This window comes from Sorex araneus, chromosome 4 (assembly GCF_027595985.1).
Source record: "Sorex araneus isolate mSorAra2 chromosome 4, mSorAra2.pri, whole genome shotgun sequence".
NCBI lineage: Eukaryota > Metazoa > Chordata > Mammalia > Eulipotyphla > Soricidae > Sorex > Sorex araneus.
This window is the reverse complement of record NC_073305.1, coordinates 119,981,383-120,005,916: the sequence shown is the minus strand read 5'-3', so window position 1 is coordinate 120,005,916 and position 24,534 is coordinate 119,981,383. Positions and strand designations below refer to the sequence as shown.

General features: G+C 34.5%; 1 protein-coding gene across 5 annotated transcripts in view; it reads left to right on the top strand.

Moving 5' to 3' along the window:
• The window catches only part of EPHA7 (EPH receptor A7), a 184,892-nt gene that overhangs the window by 131,374 nt on the left and 28,984 nt on the right, over positions 1 to 24,534 (top strand). For 3 of the 5 annotated variants that reach the window (XM_004605675.2, XM_004605674.2, XM_055134584.1), the window contains exons 6-7: positions 17,111 to 17,235; positions 21,468 to 21,651. In XM_004605675.2, the coding sequence (XP_004605732.2) occupies positions 17,111 to 17,235; positions 21,468 to 21,651 (309 nt within the window). The remainder of the gene's footprint in view (positions 1 to 17,110; positions 17,236 to 21,467; positions 21,652 to 24,534) is intronic. The other 2 variants (XM_055134583.1, XM_004605676.2) reach the window with 1 other exon arrangement.

Here is a 24,534-nt window from a genome sequence, read left to right as displayed (position 1 = left end):
AACTTAATGTAATAGAGTTAAACATTAATATGATTTCAGAAATCAGTAGTGATCTTTAGTACAATAATATTCTAGGATTGTCTTTAATTCATATTATTTTTGAATACATATAATTTATGAAATAAGTCTGTTTTATATCTATATAAATTTTAAATTAAATTATATTCTATCTCTGGAAATATTTTATATATTTTAATATATAGTATATATTTTTATATTTATCTTGAATTATGAAAAATTTAGTTACTTAATATAAGAAATATAATTGCAAGTTCAAAGATAGCAGAGTTAAAGCTTATATGGGAAACTATTTGTTACAAATGAATATGCATTTTTTATACCTGCATATATTTTCTACACATGACCCTACTCAGTGATTCATTTGAATATATTATTGTGACAGTAGCTTTAAGATTTTTATATTATTTTTGGAAAAAATGTATCATTTATTTAATTTCTGAAATACCCAGCACTCTTTCCAGCATTCTTTCACATCTATGATTTACAAATAGTATTTAACTTGAAAAGATAGCATTTTCTGCATTCTCTTTGTTTCCACAGCTCTAATTTTATAAATATAAAAATTTTACAGCAGCTCTAAAATGAGAGTAAAACATTAAAGATGGAGCATTGACAGATGCATAGATATGTCTTAAATAGCTCTTGACCATCTATTACTACTATTACCTTGGATTTTTTACCTATCCACCTAGTATTTATGGAAATTGTAAATATTGCATTATTTTCACACTACATAATCAAAGTTTGTATGAGGAAGCAATGTTGGTTCTCTGAGGGTTATTGTTAGTATAAAATCCATTATTTATTTACACATGCTTTCATATACTGAGCATGTGAACACAGAAGGGAATTGCTTGGACTTACAGCTATCTATGACATAATGCAATGGTACTCCATAACCCTCTATCAAAATCAGCTTTGTTATTTTGTGGTGTAATTGAAACAACCAAAAAAAAAAAAAAGCTTTAAATACAAGGAAGATGTTGCATTTATACCTGCCTTTTCCTAATCAGCAGTTTTTCTTACTGAAAAGTATTCTCTCGTGTTGGGCCAGAGTGATTTATACCAGGAAGGACATTTGCCTTACAGGCATCCTACCCAGTTTCCACCCTGGCACCCTATATGGTCTCTAGGCCTAAAAGAATTGATCCCTGAGTATAGAGCCAAGAGTAAGAGCATTGAAGATTGTACCCCCCTGCCCCCAGCACACACAAGAGTATATTTCTTGTTATTAATTCAATGACTGTCGTCAATCTGGACTTATGTGAAGTATTAAGGTGATTCCTAGAATATTAGACAGCATTGTGGCTTCAATACTGTTGTATTCACATGCAAGAATGATTTTAGAGCATCTTCATTATCCTTAAAGCTTCTTAAGTCTTTGTGCAAATATATTAAAATATTCAGTTTTTCTCACAAAATCTTGTGTTTTATGCTTGTGTTTTATACTGTGTTGTGTTAAACTGCCTTGTGTTTTATACTATGGAATAGTGACTAGAGATATAACCATAAACAAATGCAAATCTTACCCAGTAGAGCCCATTTTTCATTAGTGGAGGAAGACATACAAGTTTTTGCATTCATCATCATCACCATCATCCCGTTGGTCGTTGATTTTCTTGAGCAGTTTCAGTAATGTCTCTATTTGTCCTAGCCCTGAGATTTAGCAGCCTCTCTTTACTCTTCCTAAGTTTTTGCATTATGACAACTATAGAAAACTTGAGCCATATTTTGTTTAAAGTTGTTATCAGGACTGTATCAGTCTGAAGGTATATTAACTTCTCTTAAAATCAGTCTGAAGCCATAACCACAAAGTCATGAAATGGTATTAACAGTTAACAAGGAACAGAGAATTCCCTGTTAAAGAAGCTACAAGGCATTTTGTAATATTGACATGTAGTTAAGAGAGGAAAGTTATAGATAATTGATGCTGGTGAAGTAAACAGATCCAAACCATGACAAACCTATATTAATATTAAGGAAATCACCTTAACATTTGTTCTTAGATGGTTAGAACTTCCCACTTCTTTAAAAAGATTTAAAATTGGGGCTGGATCGATAGTACAGTGGGTAGGGAGTTTGCCTTGCACGAGGCCAACCCTGCTTCGATTCCCAGCATCCTATATGGTCCCCCGAGCACCGCCAGGCATGATTCCTGAGTGAAGAGCTAGGAGTCAGCCCTGACCACCGCCAGTGTGACTCAAAATGCCAAAAAAAGAAGATTTAAAATTGACAGTCTCTTAAAATTTGATATTATTTGCATTTGAAACACAAGAAAACTGAGATATAATGAGATGAAGTAATTTGTCCAGAATCACACATTTTAATGTACCCAACAATAAGATACTTAATTTGGAGTGATTAAAATGACCTAAGCTTTTTTTTTTTCTTTTGCCAAGCCTTAATTCTCTTATTAACTCATTTTTCCTTTTTTCTCTGGTTTTTCTCACTCTGGGGAAAGCCATGGTTTTTGCTGAACACGTGTCTAAATTTCTCTTTCCTTGTGTGTCTCTAAATTTCTTTTCATTAAAAACTACTTTATTTTATGCACAAAAACACTTAAGAGCATCAGAATAACATTGTAAAAATGTGTCTTAAAAGATTATGAAAATTTTGTTAATGGTTATGGTGAAATTTTCAAATAAAGTAACAACAAACTGTGTTATCAATTAAAACTAATAATGATGTCTAAAGCCAATCTGAGGTGTCACCTCTGTCCAGTGGGGATCGGTAGAACATAATGAGACAATCATACAGGGAGACAAATATACATGGACAGGTCCAAGCTTTAAGGTCACCTGGGTAGCCATAAGTGAGCACACAAGCTGACCATTTATTCAGTATAATACTACTCCCACCTATAATACTACTTCCCAATACATGAGTTATTTTTAAAGATGACAGAGACATTCAGAACAGTTTGTAAGCATACCAAAATTCAATTGGTGCATTAAGAGTAAAGGCTGGGATCTTTCATATAGCCAATCGGCAGATAACCTTAAAGTACAAAATAAAGTCCCAACAGTTTCCTATTCTCTTTTACCTACATTGCCCTCCACATCTAGAAGACCCTAAACTGTTGTACTCTGTTCTTCCCAGAGTGCATTTTTGTTTGCCATGTAATCTATTCTATTCTTTCCTGGATGCAGCTCACTGTTTTTCCCAGGAAGGCCTTCTGACTTTGTGGTTGTGTTTTTGTTAGGGGGACATATCCTACAATCAGAACATTTTTGTTGTTTACAACTGAGACCTAAAGATTATCATATAGTATTTTATGTAATTAATATCCTTAAATGAGATTTTTTTTAAATGTAGCACAGAACATTTTATTTTTTTTTAGGTTAAAACAGCTGATTATTTCTTTCCTTTATTTTTTCTACTTTTTTTTTAATTTTTTATTGAGTCAGCATGTGGAAAGTTACAAAGTTTTCAGGTTTAAATCTCAGTTATACAATGCTCGAATACCCATCCCTTCACCAGTGCTCATATTCCACCACCAAGAATCCCAGTATAGCTCCACCCCGCCCCCTCACACCCCAAACCCCCCCACGCCCCTAGCCCCCCCACCTTAAGCCCCCCCCGCCTGTGTAACTAATAAATTTCACTTTACTTTCACTTTGATTGCATACAATATTTCAACAAAACTCACTATTATTGTTTGGAGAGTCTCTCCCCTAAAGTCAGACCTGCTGAAAAGGAAGCATTAGATAATTTGTTTTCCATTGCTGAGGATGAAGAGGTATGAGGTCGAGTGACCACACTTATCGGCCTCTCAGTTTTGGGTTTCTGTAATTTAGTCTTAAATGAGATTTTAAGTGGTTGTTTTTAAATTTTGTAAAGCACTCATTAAGTCATGTTCTTGACAAATACAATCTAAAATGAAATGATATAATATGTGGATTAGATAATGCACCTCTCTGCTTTGACAGATGCCTAAATATGGTCTCTCTGAGAGCATAAATCAAAATAATCAAGTTTTAAATGTATTGTATTAAAAATAGTAAACTTTTAAATGACATTTTCCATGCCATACAATAATAGAAATCAACTAAAATATTTATGTGGTTTCTGTAAAGTCAGTGGTGCTTATTTTTCTTTAATTAAAAAAATGGAAACACCATTGGTTTGTAATATTATATAAGCTAAGTAGTAAAACCTCAGTAAATCTATGTACCACACCTCACCACCAAAGTTCTACCATTCCACTCTTTTTTACCATTCCTTCATGTCCTCACAGATTTTTCCATCTGATAAATAAAATCGTTCTCTTAATAGAATATATTTTTTATTGTTTTAATTTTGGTTACATTTTCTTTCCCACTGGGGATTTAATTCATCAGGTGTTTGTTGAATTTTATCTTCTTAACATCTACTGAAAGTTTGCAAGCTGCTAATCATTATGTTGTGATCATATTCGTTATCTTTTTCAGTAGTGCAAGTCTTTTTTTTTAATTTTTATTGAATCACCATGTGGAAAGTTACAAAGTTCTCAGGTTTATGTCTCAGTTATACAATATTCAAACACCCATCCATTCACCAGGGCCCATATTCCACCACCAAAAACCCCAGTATACCCCCACCCCCGCCCACCCGCCTCCAACTGTATAACTGATGAATTTCACTTCATTTTCTCTTTACCTTGATTACATTCCATATTTCAACACAAAACTCACTATTGTTGTTGGAGTTTCCCCCCAAGAAAGACAGCTCTACTACCAAGGAAGCATTTGATAATTAGTTTTCCTTTAAAAGATTGTATGTTTTCAGTTTGTAGAAAAGGTTCGGAGTTGTCCCAGTCCCGCAACCCAGAGCCGTGTTAGTTGCTGCTCAGTGTCGCTGGGGCTTCATCTGGAGAAGGTGTGGTGGCTGCACCTCCTCCGTCTGGATCCCCGGTATTGCTGGCCCGGTCTCGGGTCCAGAGCATTCTCCAGCCGCGAGTAGTGCAACAGTCTTAATAGTCCCTAGTTTTTTTCAGATGAAGATTAAATGAATTAGAGTAGTTTAACAATTTGAGCTATATAATATTGCCAATAAGCAACAGAGTTGGGAAGAATGACTTAAAAGCTTGTAAAGTGAGTGAATGAATCTCCAGAAATTCATATTTATTTTGCTTACAATAATCATATATAGGTTCTATTATATATATGTATATATATATAATTATATATAGGGTTTGATTCCTCCGTCCCTATTGGATAGCCCAGCAAGCTACCAAGAGTATCCCGCCTGCACGGCAGAGCCTGGCAAGTTACCCGTTGAGTATTCCATATGCCAAAAACAGTAACAACAAGTCTCACAATGAAGACGTTACTGGTGCCTGCTCGAGCAAATTGATGAACAATGGGATGACAGTGCAACAGTGCAATTATATAGAGAGACAAAGTAATAGATAATCATATGTTATTGCCATTATTGTTTCAGTCCCACATATGTTAAATCAAATTTACCCCATATTGCAACCGTTCTGAGCTATAAACTATAGCATAGTAGTTGGTTCTTTGATTGAGACAAACAATAGTTCCAGTTCAAGCACCTTTCATCTTCAGTAGTCTAATTCTAACAGCAACTAAAGTAAGCCAATATTGGCACAAACAGCACTGGTAACAGTCTCTCCTAGGTAGACTTCTTTAATTTCCTTCATCTTTATCAGAACTATAGAGATTCTGGATAGAAATGTTTATCTCTTCCTTGCATTTTAGTGGGACTATGGAACTTTCTGCATCATTCGCCATCATGAAGGACCAACGTTTCACATCATAAAGGACAATAGCACCATCAAATCTAAATAAAATCAGCGGTTGGCATCAGAAATCATATTGTTGGATTTTTTTTATCGCTTGTTTCTTCATAGCACTACCAATAACTCTGAATCAGCAAAGGCAGCTTAGCTTGCATTGGTTCATTTGCCCTGATCATTGGCAATTGTTTCCACTTCTCTTGCTGGAAGATACCCATACAAGAGTTAGTGGTTCCAGAATCAATGTCAACAGCTTGTCCCTTAAAATTTATTGCATGAGTGTAGGCCCAGTGACTCTGCCCACCACATTCAATAAGCTGTAAAAAAAAATTCTCAATCTACTCATCTATTGTTGGTCTCCTGTTGTTTCCATATCCTGGCTATTACAAGTACCACTAAAATTTATATGGCTAAGCACACATGTTTTTAAACTCTCTTCCTCCCACCTTCCTTCCTTCCCTCCCACTCTCTGTCTCTCTCTCCTTCCCCCATGTGTGTTATAGATATGGAACAGTAGAATACTGGATCATATGGTAGTTTGGATTGTTTTGATTTGTTTTTGTTTTTTTGAGCGATAAAGGTTTTTTACCACTTTAACACCCCAGTAAGTAAATTTCCCTTTTCCCCCATCTCCACTACTTAACCAGCACCAACTATTTCTGGCATTTTTTGATATATACCATTCTCACTGGTTGACTAATATCTCATTGCAATTTTGATTTACACTTCCCTGACAATTAATTATGATGATTACTTTTCATATGACAATCAGACATCAGATTGCCTTCTTTGAAAAAGTATCTTTGCAATCTTCTCCTCACTTTTTTGATGAAATTGTAATTTTTGTTATAATTTGTTAGTGCTTTATTTACTTTGAAAATAAGCCATTTGTCAGATGTTTGGTTGGCAAATGTGTCCAACCACTCTATAGAATACCTCCCACTGAAAATAACAATCTTAATACAAATCATGTAGAAAGCAATTTTTTGTCTTTTTTTCTTTTGTCCTAGGACCACACCTTGGTAGTGTTCAGGGCTCACCCGGTCACTCTGCACTCGGGGGTCAGTCCTGGAGGGCTCTGGGAACTACAGGTGATGTCAGGAATCTAACCTGAGTCATTCATATGCAATGATTGCGCCCTGCCTGTTCTACTATTGCTCTGGCTCCTATCTTTAATTTTTCACTTAAATATATCACAAAATAAGCTACATATTTGCTTTTGTTTGTCATCTAAAATAGTTTAGAACAGAAAAAAATGGAGATGTGTTCAGAAACATAATGAAGTTTTCCAGAGAGGTATGCCATTTGAACACATGTTATCACTGGACAAAGTAGAAAATGCACTCATTTTGAAAAGCAATTAAGCATTTGTTTGTCAGGGAATTGTGAATATTAACTAACATCAATGGGGTAATATTTGCAACCTAGACTATTGGGATGTATTTCAGTGCTTACTGTGGTTATTTTGTTTTGTTTTATTCCATGATGATAAAGAATCAAATTTCCATTAACCAGGAAACAGAATTATGTTTAATAAATCAGTTGTAAAACTGCCAGGCTGCTAATCCTAGGCTGTCAGTATATTATTCGTACTGAAGAATCTTACTGTGCCACTGAGACAAGACCAGTAGGTGATTGTGTAATGACCAGTACTCAGTGTCCTGTGTTGCTTCACTTTTCTGGAAACAAAAGCTCTCTGAGTCTCAGGGATAGTTTGTGAATAGTATGCTGATTTAAGGCAAAAGAGATATTAAATGGGTAGAGAGAGGGAAAAGGAATAGGAGAAGAAGGAAGAGGGAATTTTTTAAAAAATAATTTAAATTCCAAATTTAAAAAACTAGATCACTGAAAGATAGAATTTTAGAAATAGAAATGCATTAAAGTGACAGAGAGTATACATAGAGGAGATTTCTCCTTAGTTTCCTCATAGTTTTTACATGAATTTTGCAGTTATAAATGGCTAAATGAAAAACATGTCATTGAAAGGTATATTCTTCTGAAAAGGTCTACCTATATGTTCGTCAACATATTATTCATGCTGTCATCTAGGAAATGGCTTTTCACACTAAAAAGCTGTTTAAATCATAAGTTATGACCTTTATAGATGGAGTCATTGCCCTGATAAAGTTTCCTGTGACTATTTGTTTCCACAGGGAAAAGTCTTTCCTGAAATCACTCCCAAAGACAGCTAAACATGGGGAGGGGGGTGTTCTCTTCTCACTCAAACTTGACAGATAAAGATTTAGTGACATCTTAAATATGTCCTCAAGTAGTAGTTTGCATGACCTTATTTTTCATCCATGACTGGTGCCTTCTATCACTGGGGTATCACAGTCACTTCCCTTGGCTCTTTCTGTTCTATATTCAGAAGAGAAATTAATTGAGGATGTTGGGAGAATTGAATTAAGTATATGATCTCCCTCCTCCTGCCGTTGGTTTGTGACAGTGGAAGGCACATCTAGTTTCCTCCTTGAAATCAAGTTCCTTCTTCTTTACTGTGGTTTTGCACGGTCTGGCAATAGTACATCAGGCTTAAAAACTTAAAGGCTGTTTCCAACCTAGGGAATAGGGTGAATCAGAAAAAGAATACTGAGAGAATTTGCTGGAAAGGATGGCTTCCCTTGTTTAGATCCTAAGTTTTGATCCTAAGTAACATTGCCTGTTCATCACATGCTGGTTTATGAGTGTGACAGAGTGATGTGATACTGTTACAGCAGCCAGTGTTATAACAGTGTTATAACCCATGCAGGGTCTTATGTTCTTGTGCTCAGGCAGTTAAGATTGAAAGCAAGGGACCCAAGATGGAGTGGCTGAATTCAGAAAAGACTTTTTAAGGATCAGGAAAGAAAGGGAAAGGAATTTAGGGGAGCTTCCAGGTTGTGGGAGGGTTCCCCTAATGAAAGCTTCCAGAGAAAAGTCAGAAGATTTTTTCCGTTTATACCTTGTTGGTGGAGAAAGGAAGGGTTTGGGACACACCTTGCTGTGTGCAGGGCTTACTCCTGGCACTGTGCTCAGGAATCACTCCTTAGTGGTGCTCAGTGGACCATATGGGATGCCAGGGATTCCCTAATCAAGCCTGGTCACCCAAGTGCAAGGTGAGAGCCTTATTTTATCACTCTGGCCCTTTTAAAGGAAGGTGGATGAGTGAACATTTCTTTATTCTGTTTTAAGAATGTAGGACATTGAAGCAGGGGAAAGGATGCTGAGATGTTTATTTTCTTGTTGTTCAGGTCTTCGGGTTTAGGTCATCCAGGTTATCAGAAACTATCTAGGCCACCTTTAGGGCGATAAATACTGATGGTTCCCTTCTTTTAGTTCCATCTTCCTAATCTTGCTCTGCCTATTCTTCTTGTGTCTCTATCACCAGTTCCATATCTCAGCTATTGGGGAAGATCAGCTATGGGGAAAGAATTTTTTTACATCCTTGAGCCACAGAACACAAAAGTAACTTTCATCTGCAGGATACATTTATTCCCTCCCCAAAGTGAGTTGGCAGAAAACAACTATAAACTACTGTTTCCTTGAGTTTTCTTGCTTGCAGCCAAATTAACTGTTACTCAGAATAGGCAACACTCTGGGGGGAAAAAAGAGCATATAATAAATAGTTCACAATTTGCTGGCAATGGTTTCTTTGCTTCAATTTTTTACCTCTATTGTGCTGCAATAACAGCTACAGATAATATGTAAATACATGGATGCAGCTGTATTCTAATGAAACTTTGTTTACTGAAAGACATAGCTGGTCAGATATAGCCCATGGTCATATTTCACTGCCCTGATTGATATTGAGTGAAACTGGTGATTTTGTCTTTTTGCATTTATATTTCAATTAGTAATTGGTGTGAGTATTTCTTGGTGATTGGAAAGTAGTTATTAAAGTCAAAGATCAATAAATAGCAAGAGAGTTGAAGGAAACTAACAAAAGATCCTTTTCAGCTTAGAGATATCTAAACAGAGTAGATTTGAGATCTTAATTTCTATATTAAAGCACCCATATAAATATGGGGAAAGATCAGCTATCAGGAAAGAATTTGTAATGAAAATTTTATTTGTTGTAATTTTTTGATTGGCATAGTTACTAGCATTGACACAATTGCTTTAAGCAATTTTGCTGCAAAATATTTTAATAACATTTTAGGTCATCTACCCAGAGGTTTAGCTTGTAGGCTAACTTGGTACCCTAAAAGCTATTTATGATATTAATTTGATGGGAAATGAAATATAAATTACACACCTCTAAGCTCTAAATTAACATTCAGAATGAATCTATTCATATCTTGGTAAGTTTCCTTCCACGAAACTACTTATTGTAAGCTAGTTTTTTTTTTTCAGTGCATAAAAGTAACAACTTGAGTACCAATGGTGCACTTTGGAAACTACTAATTTTCTTTTGCTACTGAAGTGTTATTTAGTAAATTAGTGCCACATTGAACCCTTGGAATCATTCAGGTTTAGGAATTGTAATGCATCTTTTAATTTAACTCTAACTTTCTCCATAATTGCTTATACATTGTCAAACAACAACTTAAAAATCAAGCTACACTTGATAGTTGAAATTTATTTAGCTGAATCTGTTAGAGTAAGTGCTTGGACTGTAATAGGTTCTTGAAATAAAGTAATAAATCTTGATAGGTACTGAAAACCCAATTTCAAGCAATACGGATTTCTTAGATTTATGCACTTTGTGAATGAAATTTATTTAGCATATCTAGATGATAAGATTTTTAATTGCACCTTTCAAACAAGGTATTTTTTGTGAGTCTTGAGATACTAAAAGTTTCCTTTGTATTTTTTCTTCTTCCTTCTTCCATTTTCCTTTTCAGTTTTTTTTCCAATTTTAAATAATTCTTATAGCAGATGGGAAATTAAAATCAGATTAATTGTGATGAGCCTCACAATGATGATTTTAAATCATATTTTAAGAATAAAATGAACAAAACCAGTAATGAGAAATGATTGCTATATTAAAAAGAGTATTGCTAGATTAATTTTAAGAAAGAAGATTGGTTTGAATACATCTGAGTATAGACCTAGAAATAATAACAGAGTAAAGGACCAATTTATATAAAAGTAGAAGACACAAAAAGGAGAAATAGAGGAAAAGGAAAATATAAAGTAGAAAAGATTGACAAAACCAAATAGAATGTAATTTATTATTCATTGAAACTAGTATCAAAAATTTAGACATAGAGTAAATAAATGGTTAATGTGAAGCTGTCAAATTTATTTTTGTTGTATTAGATTCTGTTTTATGTGAATTATATATCTGTTTATCACTTTATAAATATTTATCATTATGTAGCCACCTGTGGCATATTCAATATGCCAAGAACAGTAACAACAAGTCTCACAATGGAGACATTTCTGGTGCCCGCTCGAGCAACGTGATGACAGTGTTACAATGCAATGATAAGATTCCCGGACAACCACAACCAAACTTCCAGTGCCATCCCACCAGCAATAGTGTCTTTCATAATATTTTATATAGTAATTCACAAATATACATTGCATGTAATTTTCTTCTTTTATTAGAAAAAAGGATTTAGACACTGTAGATAAAATATAATATCACAGTATACAGTGTGCTTTGCAGATAAACTAATGTGTTTATCAAAAATTGCATATGTAAATTATTAGCATATTTATTAATATATGTTTCATAGGATATAAAATCAAGCTTCTTCATGTAATATCAGATTAAATATATATCTATTTAGTTCAGAAATATGTAAATGTAAATGTGTAAAAACTACATTCTATATAAATTAATACAGTAAGTACAGAAATATGTTAGTGTAAATGTGTAGAAGCGATTCAATATAAATTAGTAAGTCCTAATATAAATCGATACCTAAAAAGTATACATAAAATATCTATGGCATAATTGTATCCTTGTCACTTGTCACTTGTTGTCTCGTTGATCTTCAATTTGCTCGAGTGGGTGCCAGTAACGTCTCCATTTGTCACTGTGGAGTGCTAGTGTAGCCCAATGATATCTGCTTGCTCCAGGAACAGGAAGAGCTTCAAATCGTTCATTCAAGGTTTTGACGAAGAAGTCTGACCATATCGTTGGTGGGTGGCCACGCAGTCTTTTGACATCCCATGGGACAATGGCGTGATGTGATTGATGCCTTCTCGTTTTGGTCAAACCAATGATGTCATACTTGATCTTCAGCACTTGCACCATCGGGTCCTTGATGGATGCTTCTGATGGCAGCATACATGCGTTAAAAGTACAGTCAGTCATTTTAGTCTTTCTTCGTTTTGGCAGTCTAGTTTGCCCCTGAGATCTTATTAGCCTCTCCTTGCTCATCCTTCTTAATGCTGCCGTATTGGGGGATCTTTCAGTGTCAGGCAAATGAGGCCCATTGTTAATACTGTTGGCAAATGGCATAATTATTTGAACTAAATTACATTTCAATATTGTCAACTGCACTGTAGCACTGTAGCTCTGTCTTCCCATTGTTCATAGTTTTGCTCCAGCGGGCACTAGTAAAATCTCCATTGTGAGACTTGTTACCGCTTTTGGCATATTGAAATAGCCATAGGTAGCTTGCCAGCTTCTGCCATGCGGACAGGATACTCTCTGTAGCTTGCCAGGCTTTCCGAGAGGAATGGAGGAATCAAACCCGTGTCAGCCACATGCAAGGCAAATGCCCTACCCTCTGTGCTATCACTCCAGTCAACTGACATATTTTATGACTGAAATTCAAAACAGAACTCTATAATAATAAATATGAGTAACCCTGTTTCACAGTTAAAGAAAATGAACTCAACTGAAAATACTTTTCTGATCACTTTTAAGAACGCATACTCATAATATACCAATGCCTGTATCTTATTCAATTTAAGATCCATTTGGGGAAGTTTTCAGGGTGTAACACTGGAGGGAACTTGAAACACTGCTGGATGAATTAGTATAGAAGCTCTGCAATTGTAAAATAATTTCAATAGTATTATAAACTGTGATGCCACTATAAAATTAATTTAAAAATAAAAAGTACCACATTTCCCAAATCTAAAAAAAAGTCTTGCTGTGGGCCATAATTATTCTCTGGTCACTGAGAAATTGCTATGAATATTTCATAATTAAAGTAAGGCCATAGACACCCTAACCTCTATCCAGGATTCATGAAAAATTAAAGATGAAGTCAAATGAACTGATTTGTATTTTTTAATTATTAAATATTTCTTCACTACCCTAAAAGAAGTTGTTTCATATGAATTTTGCTATCAAATAAATGTATAATAGTTGAGACTTATGTTGATGGCATGTGCTCCTATGTTAATTCACTGTTATTCATAGTATCTAAAATCTGGAAACAACCTAAGAGTCCATAAACAGGTGACTGGGTAAAGAAACTATAGTGTGTATATATATATATATATATATATATATATATATATATTGGAATACTACTTGGCTATACGGAAGACAATTATGTGATTTACCACAACATGGATGGAACTGGAGAGTTTAGTTCTGAATGAAATCATCTAGGGTAGAGACAGGTACTTAATGGGCTTTCTTATATGTGAAGTATAAAAACATGGAAATTAGAACTCAAAAGTAAGGGAATAACAAATGGCTAATGTCAAAGGAACTTAAGGAGTGGTCTGCAAAACTGAGCTTATTGTGATAGCATGAGATGTTGGGGTCGTTCTAGGGATTATGGGGGTGGGATTGAAAAGAGGAATATTTCAAGTGTGAGGGGGAGCCTTGAAGAATCTAAAATAATTCTGACATCCATGTTGTTCTTCAAGCATTCATATTTGATACCAGTCCATTGATTCATTCAGATCAATACATAAATGTACCATATTTAGTGTTATTTTAAAATCTAAAGTCTCACTTACAATTGCAAGTTTTACACTTAACTATTTACTAATAGTTAAATCTCTTATGAGGCTTTTCTGTTTTACTAAATTTACCAATTCATTAGTAAAAAAAAGTGTCAGTCATTTGTTTCAATACTTATCACTTTGTTTTGCCTATAATTTCCAGCTCAGGGAATTTATTACTATTGGTTACTGTTTATTAGCCTCACATCAGTTATAATTAAAATAAATTTTATTACACTTTGATATTTTCATGATACTTATTGATATTAGATATACATAGAATTTATAGACATATACTTTTCAAAATGAGATTCAGAATATAGCCAACTGAATACTTTGGTCTAAGACCTAAGTGCATTCTTTTTTTTGGGGGGGGGGATCACACCCGGCGATGCACAGGGGTTACTCCTGGCTTTGCACTCAGAAATTACTCCTGGCGGTGCTCGGGGGACCATATGGGATGCTGGGAATCAAACCTGGGTCGGCTGCATGCAAAGCAAATGCCCTACCAGCTGTGCAATCACTCCAGCCCCCTAGGTGTATTCTTAATGAAACTGTAACATTGTAGATAATTTAGTAAGTAAAATGTATTAACCACAAATATGATTGTTGCTGAAGATGAGACTACCTAGGTTGCAGCAATAGAATAGTGGTAAGGCAAATATTTGCCTTGAATGTTGTAGACCCAGGTTCAATGCCTTATCCCTAGTATCATATATGGTCTCCCCAACCCACCAGGAGTGATCTTTGATTTCAGGGTCATAAGTAAGCCACATACAGCTTGATGTGCCCTCATACAAGCAAAAAAACAGACAAAAAAAAGAGAGAATTTACATCATTTTACTTTTACTCTCTTATATGGCTTTATATGAAAATAATGACAGAATCTGACAAACTTAGATATCTTTTCTTTCATAAACTATATATTGTGAGCTGGCTGTTCTTTCCTGTTAAGATATTGAAACACTACGGAAAATATTTTCAGTATTCTTGAACCAAAATGTTGCATTTGAAGGACTTATGACATCTTTTCCTGTCATGCAATTTATCTATTCTCAAGGGCCATGTGCTATTATTTCTATTTTTGACCCTCTGAACTGTGTGACTTGATAAAGTATCATCAAGGGGTAAGGAAGGAAGAAAGGGAGGGATAGGAGGGAAAGGGGAGAAAAGAAAATAAAAGGAAATACATAGTAAATAAGAACTGGTCATTTAAGTAAGACAAAGAAAGAGGGAAGGAAAGAGAAGAGAGAAAAACAAAGTAAATGCATACTAAATAAGGGCTAGTCATTCAGATACGTGACTTCTGCAAAGTGGAGAAAATACTATGTAGGTTACTGCACTGCTATAGTTTCAAAATACTTTATAAATCAAATGTATTTTAGGATTTTTCCTTACCCCCTTGTTATAGTTTATTTGGCAAAATCTCTTTGAGGATGAAATATAGTTTTTGAGTATAGCTTGAATGACTTCTTAGATCTTCCTACAACATATCAGAAAATAATGAAGTAGATAACATATTTTTTATTGTGATTTTGGTAAAGGGGTTGCAATAATGTTAATATGGGTGGGTTTGGTTTGCAAAATTACTGCACTTCAGCACCACCAAAGTGCCCAAAACACTCTGGCACCACCATTTAATAATCTAAGTTCTATAATCAAAGGTCAAGCACATGTTACCATGTTATAATAGAAGCTAAGTGAAATGTTTTATACTTTGATAATCAGTAAGCTATGTATGCTATTTGAAGGAAACCCAGAGATTAGAACCTACTAGCTCTTGTCTATCCAGATAACCTACTTCTAAATGGTATATATTATGTAATAAACACTGAGAATACAGCCTACTGAGGATAATTCATGTATTGATTATTGCAATTTTTCTCACCTGTGCTATATGTGTTTTTATTTTGGGGGATGTTACTAATTTCTTGAACTAAAGAATTTTTTCAGAATGTTTGTGAATAAACTACACAAAAATAAATATCAGAGATTATTTACTACTGAGAAGACTCTGCCCTCTTAAGAGTGTTTCCCCCAAGGCTGTGGGTTGAGAAAGTAGACTCTAGAACATCACAGTTGGTTGAGATTTGCTCAGCATGTTCTGGTTGAAAAGACAAATCACTTTAGAAACAAGTTTTTCTTCACTTCATGTATTCAGCTTTTAAAAGTCATGGCAAGAAGAAAATTCCTTATTAGAAATTTGCTTCATTGGAGCCATATCGGGGACATGTTTAGTTTGTAAACACAGTCTGTTGAGTTGCATCCCCTAAAGGGAAAGTTGTTCCACCTAATCTGTCCTATTTATGCTTTTGTTAGTAATCTGAGAAAAATGGAAACAATGTATCTTCCATGTCCTTTCTTTAAAATTGTCAGCCCAGAAAGCAGTGAAAAATGTTTTTTTTTTCCTAGACGTTGATACAAGAAATATTAAGAAATAGAAGAAACAAAATAAAGCCAAAGGGATAAACATTAGAAGCTTGCTTAAACAGTTTTGGCCTCGTATAATTGCTTTTCTGTCAGCAGGATTATTAACAATTTTGGACATCTGAAAATTAAATTAACAGCCTGAAAATATTTTACAGAATGAGATAGAGCGTGATACATGAAACATAATGACCCCACTGAATTTCAGCCAAGCCAGTGCAGCTACTCATTTAGACAGAGAAGACAACTAGTTAATCATCAACAACCAAATTAGACAGAGCAAATTAGTTTGCTACATTCCACAGTCCTAGCTACCAAAAAAGAGTATATGCCACTAATTGGAATGAAAGAACTCTAAGCATATTATTATCTAGATTGAAAGAGAAAGCAAAATTGTAGCTTGCATTGCTCCTATCAAAGCTTGAAGCCTAGGTTACATAGATATAATTTACATGTGTGAGAATCTGTGTATGTATGGTGTTCACACATCTAAGTAGCAGCCACTTTAGAAGTTTATTACAGCTTTTACCTAATATTAAAAATCTTTGATTATTCAGAATTCTTTAGGAGATTATGCATGTGATTACACACACACACACACACTCACACACACAACTCAAAACTTTTGTAGAAAGATCTCCCTTTTATTGAAGATTAAAGTAGCCACTTCACATATCTCTTCTTGCATACTATTAAATTATTTTTAAGTGTATTGCCGTTGCATCTGAAATAAATATTTGGACTTAGTTTATCACTGGAGATTAATCCAAAATCATATTTTGTAGCCTTAATTAGCATTCATTTGCTTAATTGTCATTCTCAGCCCCATCGTTTCCATTTTTCACTAACTTGAACAATGCTATCTTCTGCTGTTTGCACTTTAATTTAAATTTCTATTAAGGTTTATGAACAGTAATAAGGTCCTGTTTGAATATTCATTACCTTCTGAATTGTGAGCTATGAAAAGGTGCTTTCTTTTACCTTAATGAAACTGGCACAGCATGGGACTGATCAGTTGTGACATTTGATTTGAGGCATCCACTGAATTTTCTCATTGTTTATTGACACGTCTTGTCCAAACAGCTCCCTCGCAAGTGAGCGGAGTAATGAAGGAGAGAGTGCTGCAGAGGAGTGTGGAGCTTTCCTGGCAGGAACCAGAGCATCCCAATGGAGTCATCACCGAATATGAAATCAAGTATTACGAGAAAGTAAGTGCTAAGAACAGCTGAAATGTACAATGATCTGCCGTATGCCTCATGTCATCGACTCCGCTGTACACTAAAATTGGTCATCATGCCAACTATTTGGAGATACTGCAAATTCCATATTTCCTTTTAGCCATTTTAATAACCATTTCCCCAAATCTCTGGTTCTCTGTAACGGTGATTTCCTCATGGTAAAGTGACCTGCGTTACACAAATTAAAATATTTCTTCTGGCAGTACATTTATTTATTCACTCACTTCTTGATAGGATCGTAATTAGCTGTAGGATATGTAAATATGACAGAAACTATCCAGGCTCACAGATTCTTTATGTTTCATTAAGTGTTTCATTCAGTATGTTTGATTGGGTTCTTAATTATTTGTTGAAGTATAGTTTCAACAATAATGACGGTGGTTTTTAAAATGTTAGTACTTTAAAACATGGGAATATTTTCTGTTTAAATATGTTTTATACTCTGGACTTCAGATCTGCTGATGATACTCTTTTCACTTAAATTCCTAATCAGACGTGGTTCATATTAGTTGAACTTGTTATCATCATCACTTTTTTTGTACTTCTCTCCACTGGAAAACCAGTCTGGTGTTCCGAAGAGTCAGTACAACAGGTAAGGCACTTGCCTTGTGTGCAGCCAACCAGGTTAAATCCCCTACACTACAAATAAGCCCTGCCTGGAGTGATTCCCACATGCAGAGCTAGAAGTAAACCCTGAGCATTGCTGAGTGTGGTTCAACAACATAAACCAGTGTGACTAGAGACTCAAGTGCTTGCCCTTTAATATTCTTTAAATGTTTGTATTTCAGTAAACAGTGATAGAGTCAAATGTGTCTTTGCACTTATCTTTATAATAGCTGCAGGGGTAAAAACAGATAGAGACTTTTCAAAAATTATTATCTAAGCTTCACCTCAGAAAAGGACCTGTCTCAGAGATGAAATGTGGATACTATAAGTATTACTAATGATAATTGTAGTGAAAGTATTATTTTTACCAAACAACCAAATTACTGCAGTGTTATCTATGTATATAAATCCCAGTTACATCAAACACATATTTTAACCACTTAGAATTTTAAAAATGGAGTCAGAGCTTGAAAAAAATATTGATTTAATTGATTCAATATAATTTTAATGCTTGTAGTATATTGGAAATATAACTATTTTTCCAGTTTGAAGAAAAATAGTTTAAGAATTATTTCAATTTTTAAATTGACTTAAAAATATTCTTGTCTATTATTTTAACATTTGATATTAGATATCAAATGGGTTTCATGGCCAAAATTGCATGTTTTTAATACCTTGCTTTTGTCCCAGGTAATACACTCATGATCCTATCAAATGTGTTTCTGTGAGAATTCTTGTTTTTAATGATAATTTAGTCATAACTGATTGTCTCTGAGCAATGAAACTAGTCCTTCTGAAATTTTCAAAGCAATAACATACATTTCTAAAGTTAATTTGGTGTAAGTAAGATAGCAAAACTTTTCACAATGCAAGGGATTTGGGCGTGGGGGTAAACCCAGTTGTGCTCAAGGCTCACTCCCAGTGGTGATCAGAAGACAATATGCAGTGCCAGGGATCAAACCAAAGTTGTCCAAATGCAAAGCAAGTGCCTTAACCTTGTACTATATTTCTGTCCCTTACTCTGAAACAAATTTGTTCAAAGAATTGCTTTTCTAATTTGGATAGAAAACTTTATACAATCATAGAATTAACAAATTAGGAAGGTAATGGAAAAGTAACCTTAACCTAATACATATATATAATCAAAGAATATATGTGTAAGCACTTATATATATAGTAAGGTACGTATAACTATGTATCACTATATAATTATAAATTCTATAGGATAATTTACATAAACATGATCTACTTATATCTCACCTAACATCAGATATACCTAGTGTTGAGATATTTATCATTTGATAAATTATCAAGTGATAATTTATCAATTTAAAATGCTGTCGTTTACATAAATGTAATGAAGCATTCACATATCAATATAATAAAATCTAAAGTATGTGTTTACTTACTGTTGAAACTCTTAGTGTAAAGGCAAAGCAGACAGCCAGACATTTTTAAATTTTAGTAGTTTTTTTGTTTGTTCGGTGATCGGTGGGAGAGGCCAGGCATGATTGAGCACAGGTGTTTGTTATAGAACAAAAAATAAACTGTCTAAAATTACGTATTTTGATAACTAGTTTTATACTTTTTATATATAGATTATCATTAAAAATCATGCTTTAAAGTTTTGCTAATTCAGTTTTTTTTGAGATTTAAAATGCTCAAAATTTTGTTTAATTCATAGAGTTATATAATATGATAATTGAATTATTTTTGTTTGAGGCCACACCTAGTGGTGCTCATGGCTTCTTCCTGGCTTTGTGCTCAGGGATCTCAGGGATCCCTCTTAGCAGGGCTTAGGGACGCTGATGATCAAACCTGAGTCAGTTGAATGCAAGGCAAGGCTTTGCCCATTGTATTATTTCTTTGACTTTGGTAATAGTTTTTTTTTTTAACTCTGTGAATTCAGTATTCATATTTGAAAAAAATAAGGCATGAGTGATGTTTAAAATTTTGTTAAACTAAAATGTATGAGATTTTATATAGATTTTTAAATTAAAATAGGCCTTTAAATTATTTACTAAAAATGGCTTTATTTTGTGAGAAAGCAATTTTTGTTTGTTTTGTTTTGGGATTACATCCAGCTGTGTTTAGGCCTTCCTCCTGCCTCCATGCTTCGTATCACTCCTGTCAGGCTTGGTGACTGTATAGGGTGGTGAGAATCAAACCCAGCCACATGCAAGGCACATGTGCCTTATCCCCTACACCATCACTCTATCCCTGAGACTAAAGAGTACCATTTTAATGCAGATTGATATATCACTATGCAATTAAGCTAGCTAAATTTCTTTTTTTTATTGATTCACTGTGAGATATAGTTACAAGCTATATCTTGTATATATCATGTCTGAGTTACAATCACAATGATCAAACACCCATCCCTCCACCAGTACACATTCCCCACCATTAATATCTCCCGTATACCCCCACCTTTCCCACCCTCCACCTGCCTCTATGGCGGACAATATTCCCCATACTCTCTTTCTACTTTTGGGCATTATAGTTTGCAATGTAGATACTGAGAGGTCATCATGTTTGGTACTTTATCTACTTTCGGCACACATCTCACATCCCGACTGATTCCTCCAACCATCATTTTCTTAGTGATCCCTTCTCTATTCCATCTGCCTTTTCCCTGCCCACTCATGAACTATGGAGCAATCTTCCTGACCTTTATATCTACTTTCCTTTGGTGTCAGTCTCATGTTACATTATTTTGTATTTCACAAATGAGTGTAGTCCTTCTATATCTGTATCTCTCTTTCTGACTCATTTCACATAGCATGATACTTTCCATGTCTATCCACTTATAATCAAACGTCATGACTTCATCTCTCCTAACAGCTGCATAGTATTTTATTGTATAGATGTACCAAAGTTTCTTTAACCACTCATCTGTTCTCAGGTACTTGGGTTATTTTCAGATTTTGGCTATTATGAACAGTGCTGCAATGAACATATAGGTACAGATGTCATTTCTACTGTGCTTTTTTGCACCCTCGGGATATACTCCCAGAAGTGGTATTGCGGGGTCATATAGAAGCTCAATTTCTAGCTTGTGAAGGACTTTTCATATTGTTTTCCAAAAAGGCTGGGCCAGTTGGCAGTGAAAGAGTGTCCCTTTTTCCCCCACATCCACACCAAGCTAAGTTTCTCAATTAAATTACTATTCATTTTTAGCATATAGCCCAACTTGCTTAATAAAACCAAGGAAAAGATGTTAATTTCATGTATTATGTGAAAAAAAATTATAAACCAGAGATTGTACAGGTATACCACAATCTTTAATCTGTAGAATTTTTTTATTATGTTTATAGCCAAATAGTTGCCACTCTGCTCTCTTCCAACAAAGCAAAGCTCAAATCATAAATGTTTTAGCAATATGATTCTTATTGAAATTTATAGAAAAAAAGCATGTGTCCAAATGTACATTCTTTTATTCTTTTAGTAACAACTTACTGTTATGATATTCCACAGGGTAAAAATTCAACCTTTATAAAACAATGCAGCAAATTGAAATATAAATTGCAGGAATTGACCGTTGAGCTGCCTGGTTGCAATTGCAATTAAAATTCCCTATATATATTTGTTTCCAGGATCAAAGGGAACGGACCTATTCGACAGTAAAAACTAAGTCTACTTCAGCCTCCATTAATAATCTGAAACCAGGAACAGTGTATGTTTTCCAGATTCGTGCTTTTACAGCTGCTGGCTATGGAAATTACAGTCCCAGACTTGATGTTGCAACACTAGAGGAAGCTACAGGTAAAATGTTTGAAGGTAATTACCAGCTTTGGTTTGAATTCTTAATTTTTCTAACTCTGGAATCTTTTTCAGTATTTGTGGAAATGAATTGTTTACAGAGAATATTACATATGAATATTAATATAGATGTATGGACAATTCTTAGTAAAAGTTGGTCAAATAAAATTTTTAAATCTGTAGCTTTGTTTTGCAATGTTAGGAACTCAAGCTTAAAAGTCATCTCTTTAATATGCACTGGATTTCCTTTAAAAGTTTTAAATTAGACAAGAGGCAGAACCCATTTCTTTTTAAATTCATGGGGCCTGAGTGATAATAGTACAGCTGGTAGGGTATTTGCCTTGCATGTAGTCGACCTGAATTCAATCCCCAGCATCCCTGAGCACCACAGGAGTTATTCCTGAGTGCAGAGCCAGAAGTAACTACTGAGCATCACCAGGTGTGACCCAAAAAGCCAAATAATAATAATATCACTGTATCACTGTCATCCCGTTGCTCATCTATTTGCTCGAGCGGGCACCAGTAATGTCTCCATTGTGAGACCTGTTGTTACTGTTTTTGGCATATCGAATATGCTACAGGTTGCTTGCCAGGCTCTGCCATGGGGGCGAGATACTCTCGGTAGCTTGCAGGGCTCTCCGAGAGGGGCGGAGGAATCAAACCAAGGTCAACCATGTGCAAGGCAAACACCCTACCCGCTGAGCTATCACTCCAGCCCAAATAATAATAATAAATTAATAAATCAAGGCTAATTGTGTCTGCATTAAGCTCCCACCCCCACCCTCTTACTACTGGCACTGCATTCAGGGATCACAGGGGTGTCCAGGATCTAATCCATATCAGCTGCCGGCAAGCAAATGCTTTACCCTCTGTACTATATCTCTGACCCCTGTTGAAGAGCTTAAACACTTTAGAAACGCTAGTTATTTTACATCTACTCAGACATAATTTGGCAGGTAAATATTTAGATTTGAGAACTTTCAAAGTGAATTTGTGTGCTTTTGTGACACTTGAAAGTGAAAATCATAGGTCAAATTATTATTTATTGAATGCTGAGACATACTGCTTTTAATTATTTAAAAATCAAGTATAATAAACAAAAAAAATTCAGATGAAGTAGTGGCACCTTGAATGATCACATACAAGGAGTGTTATACTGAATTTTCTGTTTAAAAGTATTTGGTGATTACAGTACTCAGATTATTTCTTTCTAATGAAATGTAAAGCCAGTGAAAGACTAGTCCATATTTCCTTTTTTTACTTCTGTCTTGCCAATTCCAATTGCAGTGCTTTATGCATGGAATGTATTTAATAATTGAAAAATATATGAATACCTTAACAGTCTCCATCATATAAAAAACTGACAATATCAGCCATTTCCCATAGTAATATTCTTAGATTTAAATCTCAGCTTTGCCATACGCAGTTTAGGATTTTGGATGAGCTGATTCTCTGTATCTTAACTGCTAGGATAACAGTACCTGAGTCACAGGCTGTTATACCTTTTAAATAAATTCATGTGCACTATGTTCCTATTTTAGTGCCAGGTGTGCAGAAAGTCTCAAGTGCCAGCTTTTATTACTCAGCATAGTCTTTTGTCTCAGAAATCCTTGTAAGCTATTAAAATATTGACAATACCCAGAGACATTGTGTTTATTTGAATTACATTCAATATTTATCATATTATAAAATTTTAAAACACAAAAACATATTTCATTAGTTTTTATTGATAACATTATTATTGGGCAAGTAACTTCTGAAAAAGTCAGCTGTGCATTTGTGAGCATATGAGAATGAAGAGGTAAATACAGTCATGTTATATGGAATTAGTTTTGATCTTTCAGAGTCCCTGTAAAGCTCTGAAGTAATCCACAAGCTTTCGCTGATCACCCTTTAATAACTCCGGACATAGAATAAGGTGCTAGGCTAAGAGTCAGTGATGCATAGATACACATGACAAAGGTGATGCTTTCAGTTTTAAATATAGTGAGAGAAATTGGCACACAGATTGTTTCTATACATAGAAATATTAGAATAATACATCATTCCATGCTTTTTTTAGTTTTAGGAATAGTGAATTCACTGTGCTAGGAACCAGGGAAAAAGGGAAGATGCCATCAAAATCATTTGAGCACTATTGGAATATAGAACTTTAATAGACTATCTATTGCATATATGTCACTACATCTCTTCCTAATGCTAAGTAAACCTACAACTTTACAATCCTGAAACTGTAGTAGATTAATGTGTTACAGATTACTTTTGAAATGGATTACCCATGAAGATGATGAAAATATTATACATAAAGTTTGACTATTGAAGTTTAGGAGTTGACCCTCACTATGAAATGTATAAATAGATATTTACACATTCAACTGAATCATTCACTGAAGTTCACTTATTCTTTGTAGTTCTATTTCTGAATCTAGGGAAGAATTGAGTCAACGACAAGCAAAGAATTAAACCCATGGGAACTATTGGCTGAATGGAAACAGTTTCTACACATACAATTTCTCTTTCCTCATGATCATACATACTTGATTGTTTTTCCTTTTGTTAATACATATGAAAAGTAGATAAAGCAAAAAAATATAAAAACAATGCTGTTTTCCTGTTGAATAACAATAGAATGCAATTTAATAGTATAACTTAATCTCCTTTTATTTACTTCTATTTTTTTTTTTACTTTGCATTTTCTTCTGGGAGCAAAACAGCCAATACTGACCTAGGCAGTGTATCTTTGTTCAGAAAACAATGCACTTAAGCTATTTTAAATGCTTTTTATTATTGTAGCTACCCATAAAGAATAGTTAAATAAAATTAAGAGTTATGAAAGAAGAGTTATAGCAAGACATACTCTGTACTCATATGATTTCCTACTCTAGGGAATCTGTCCCTTGT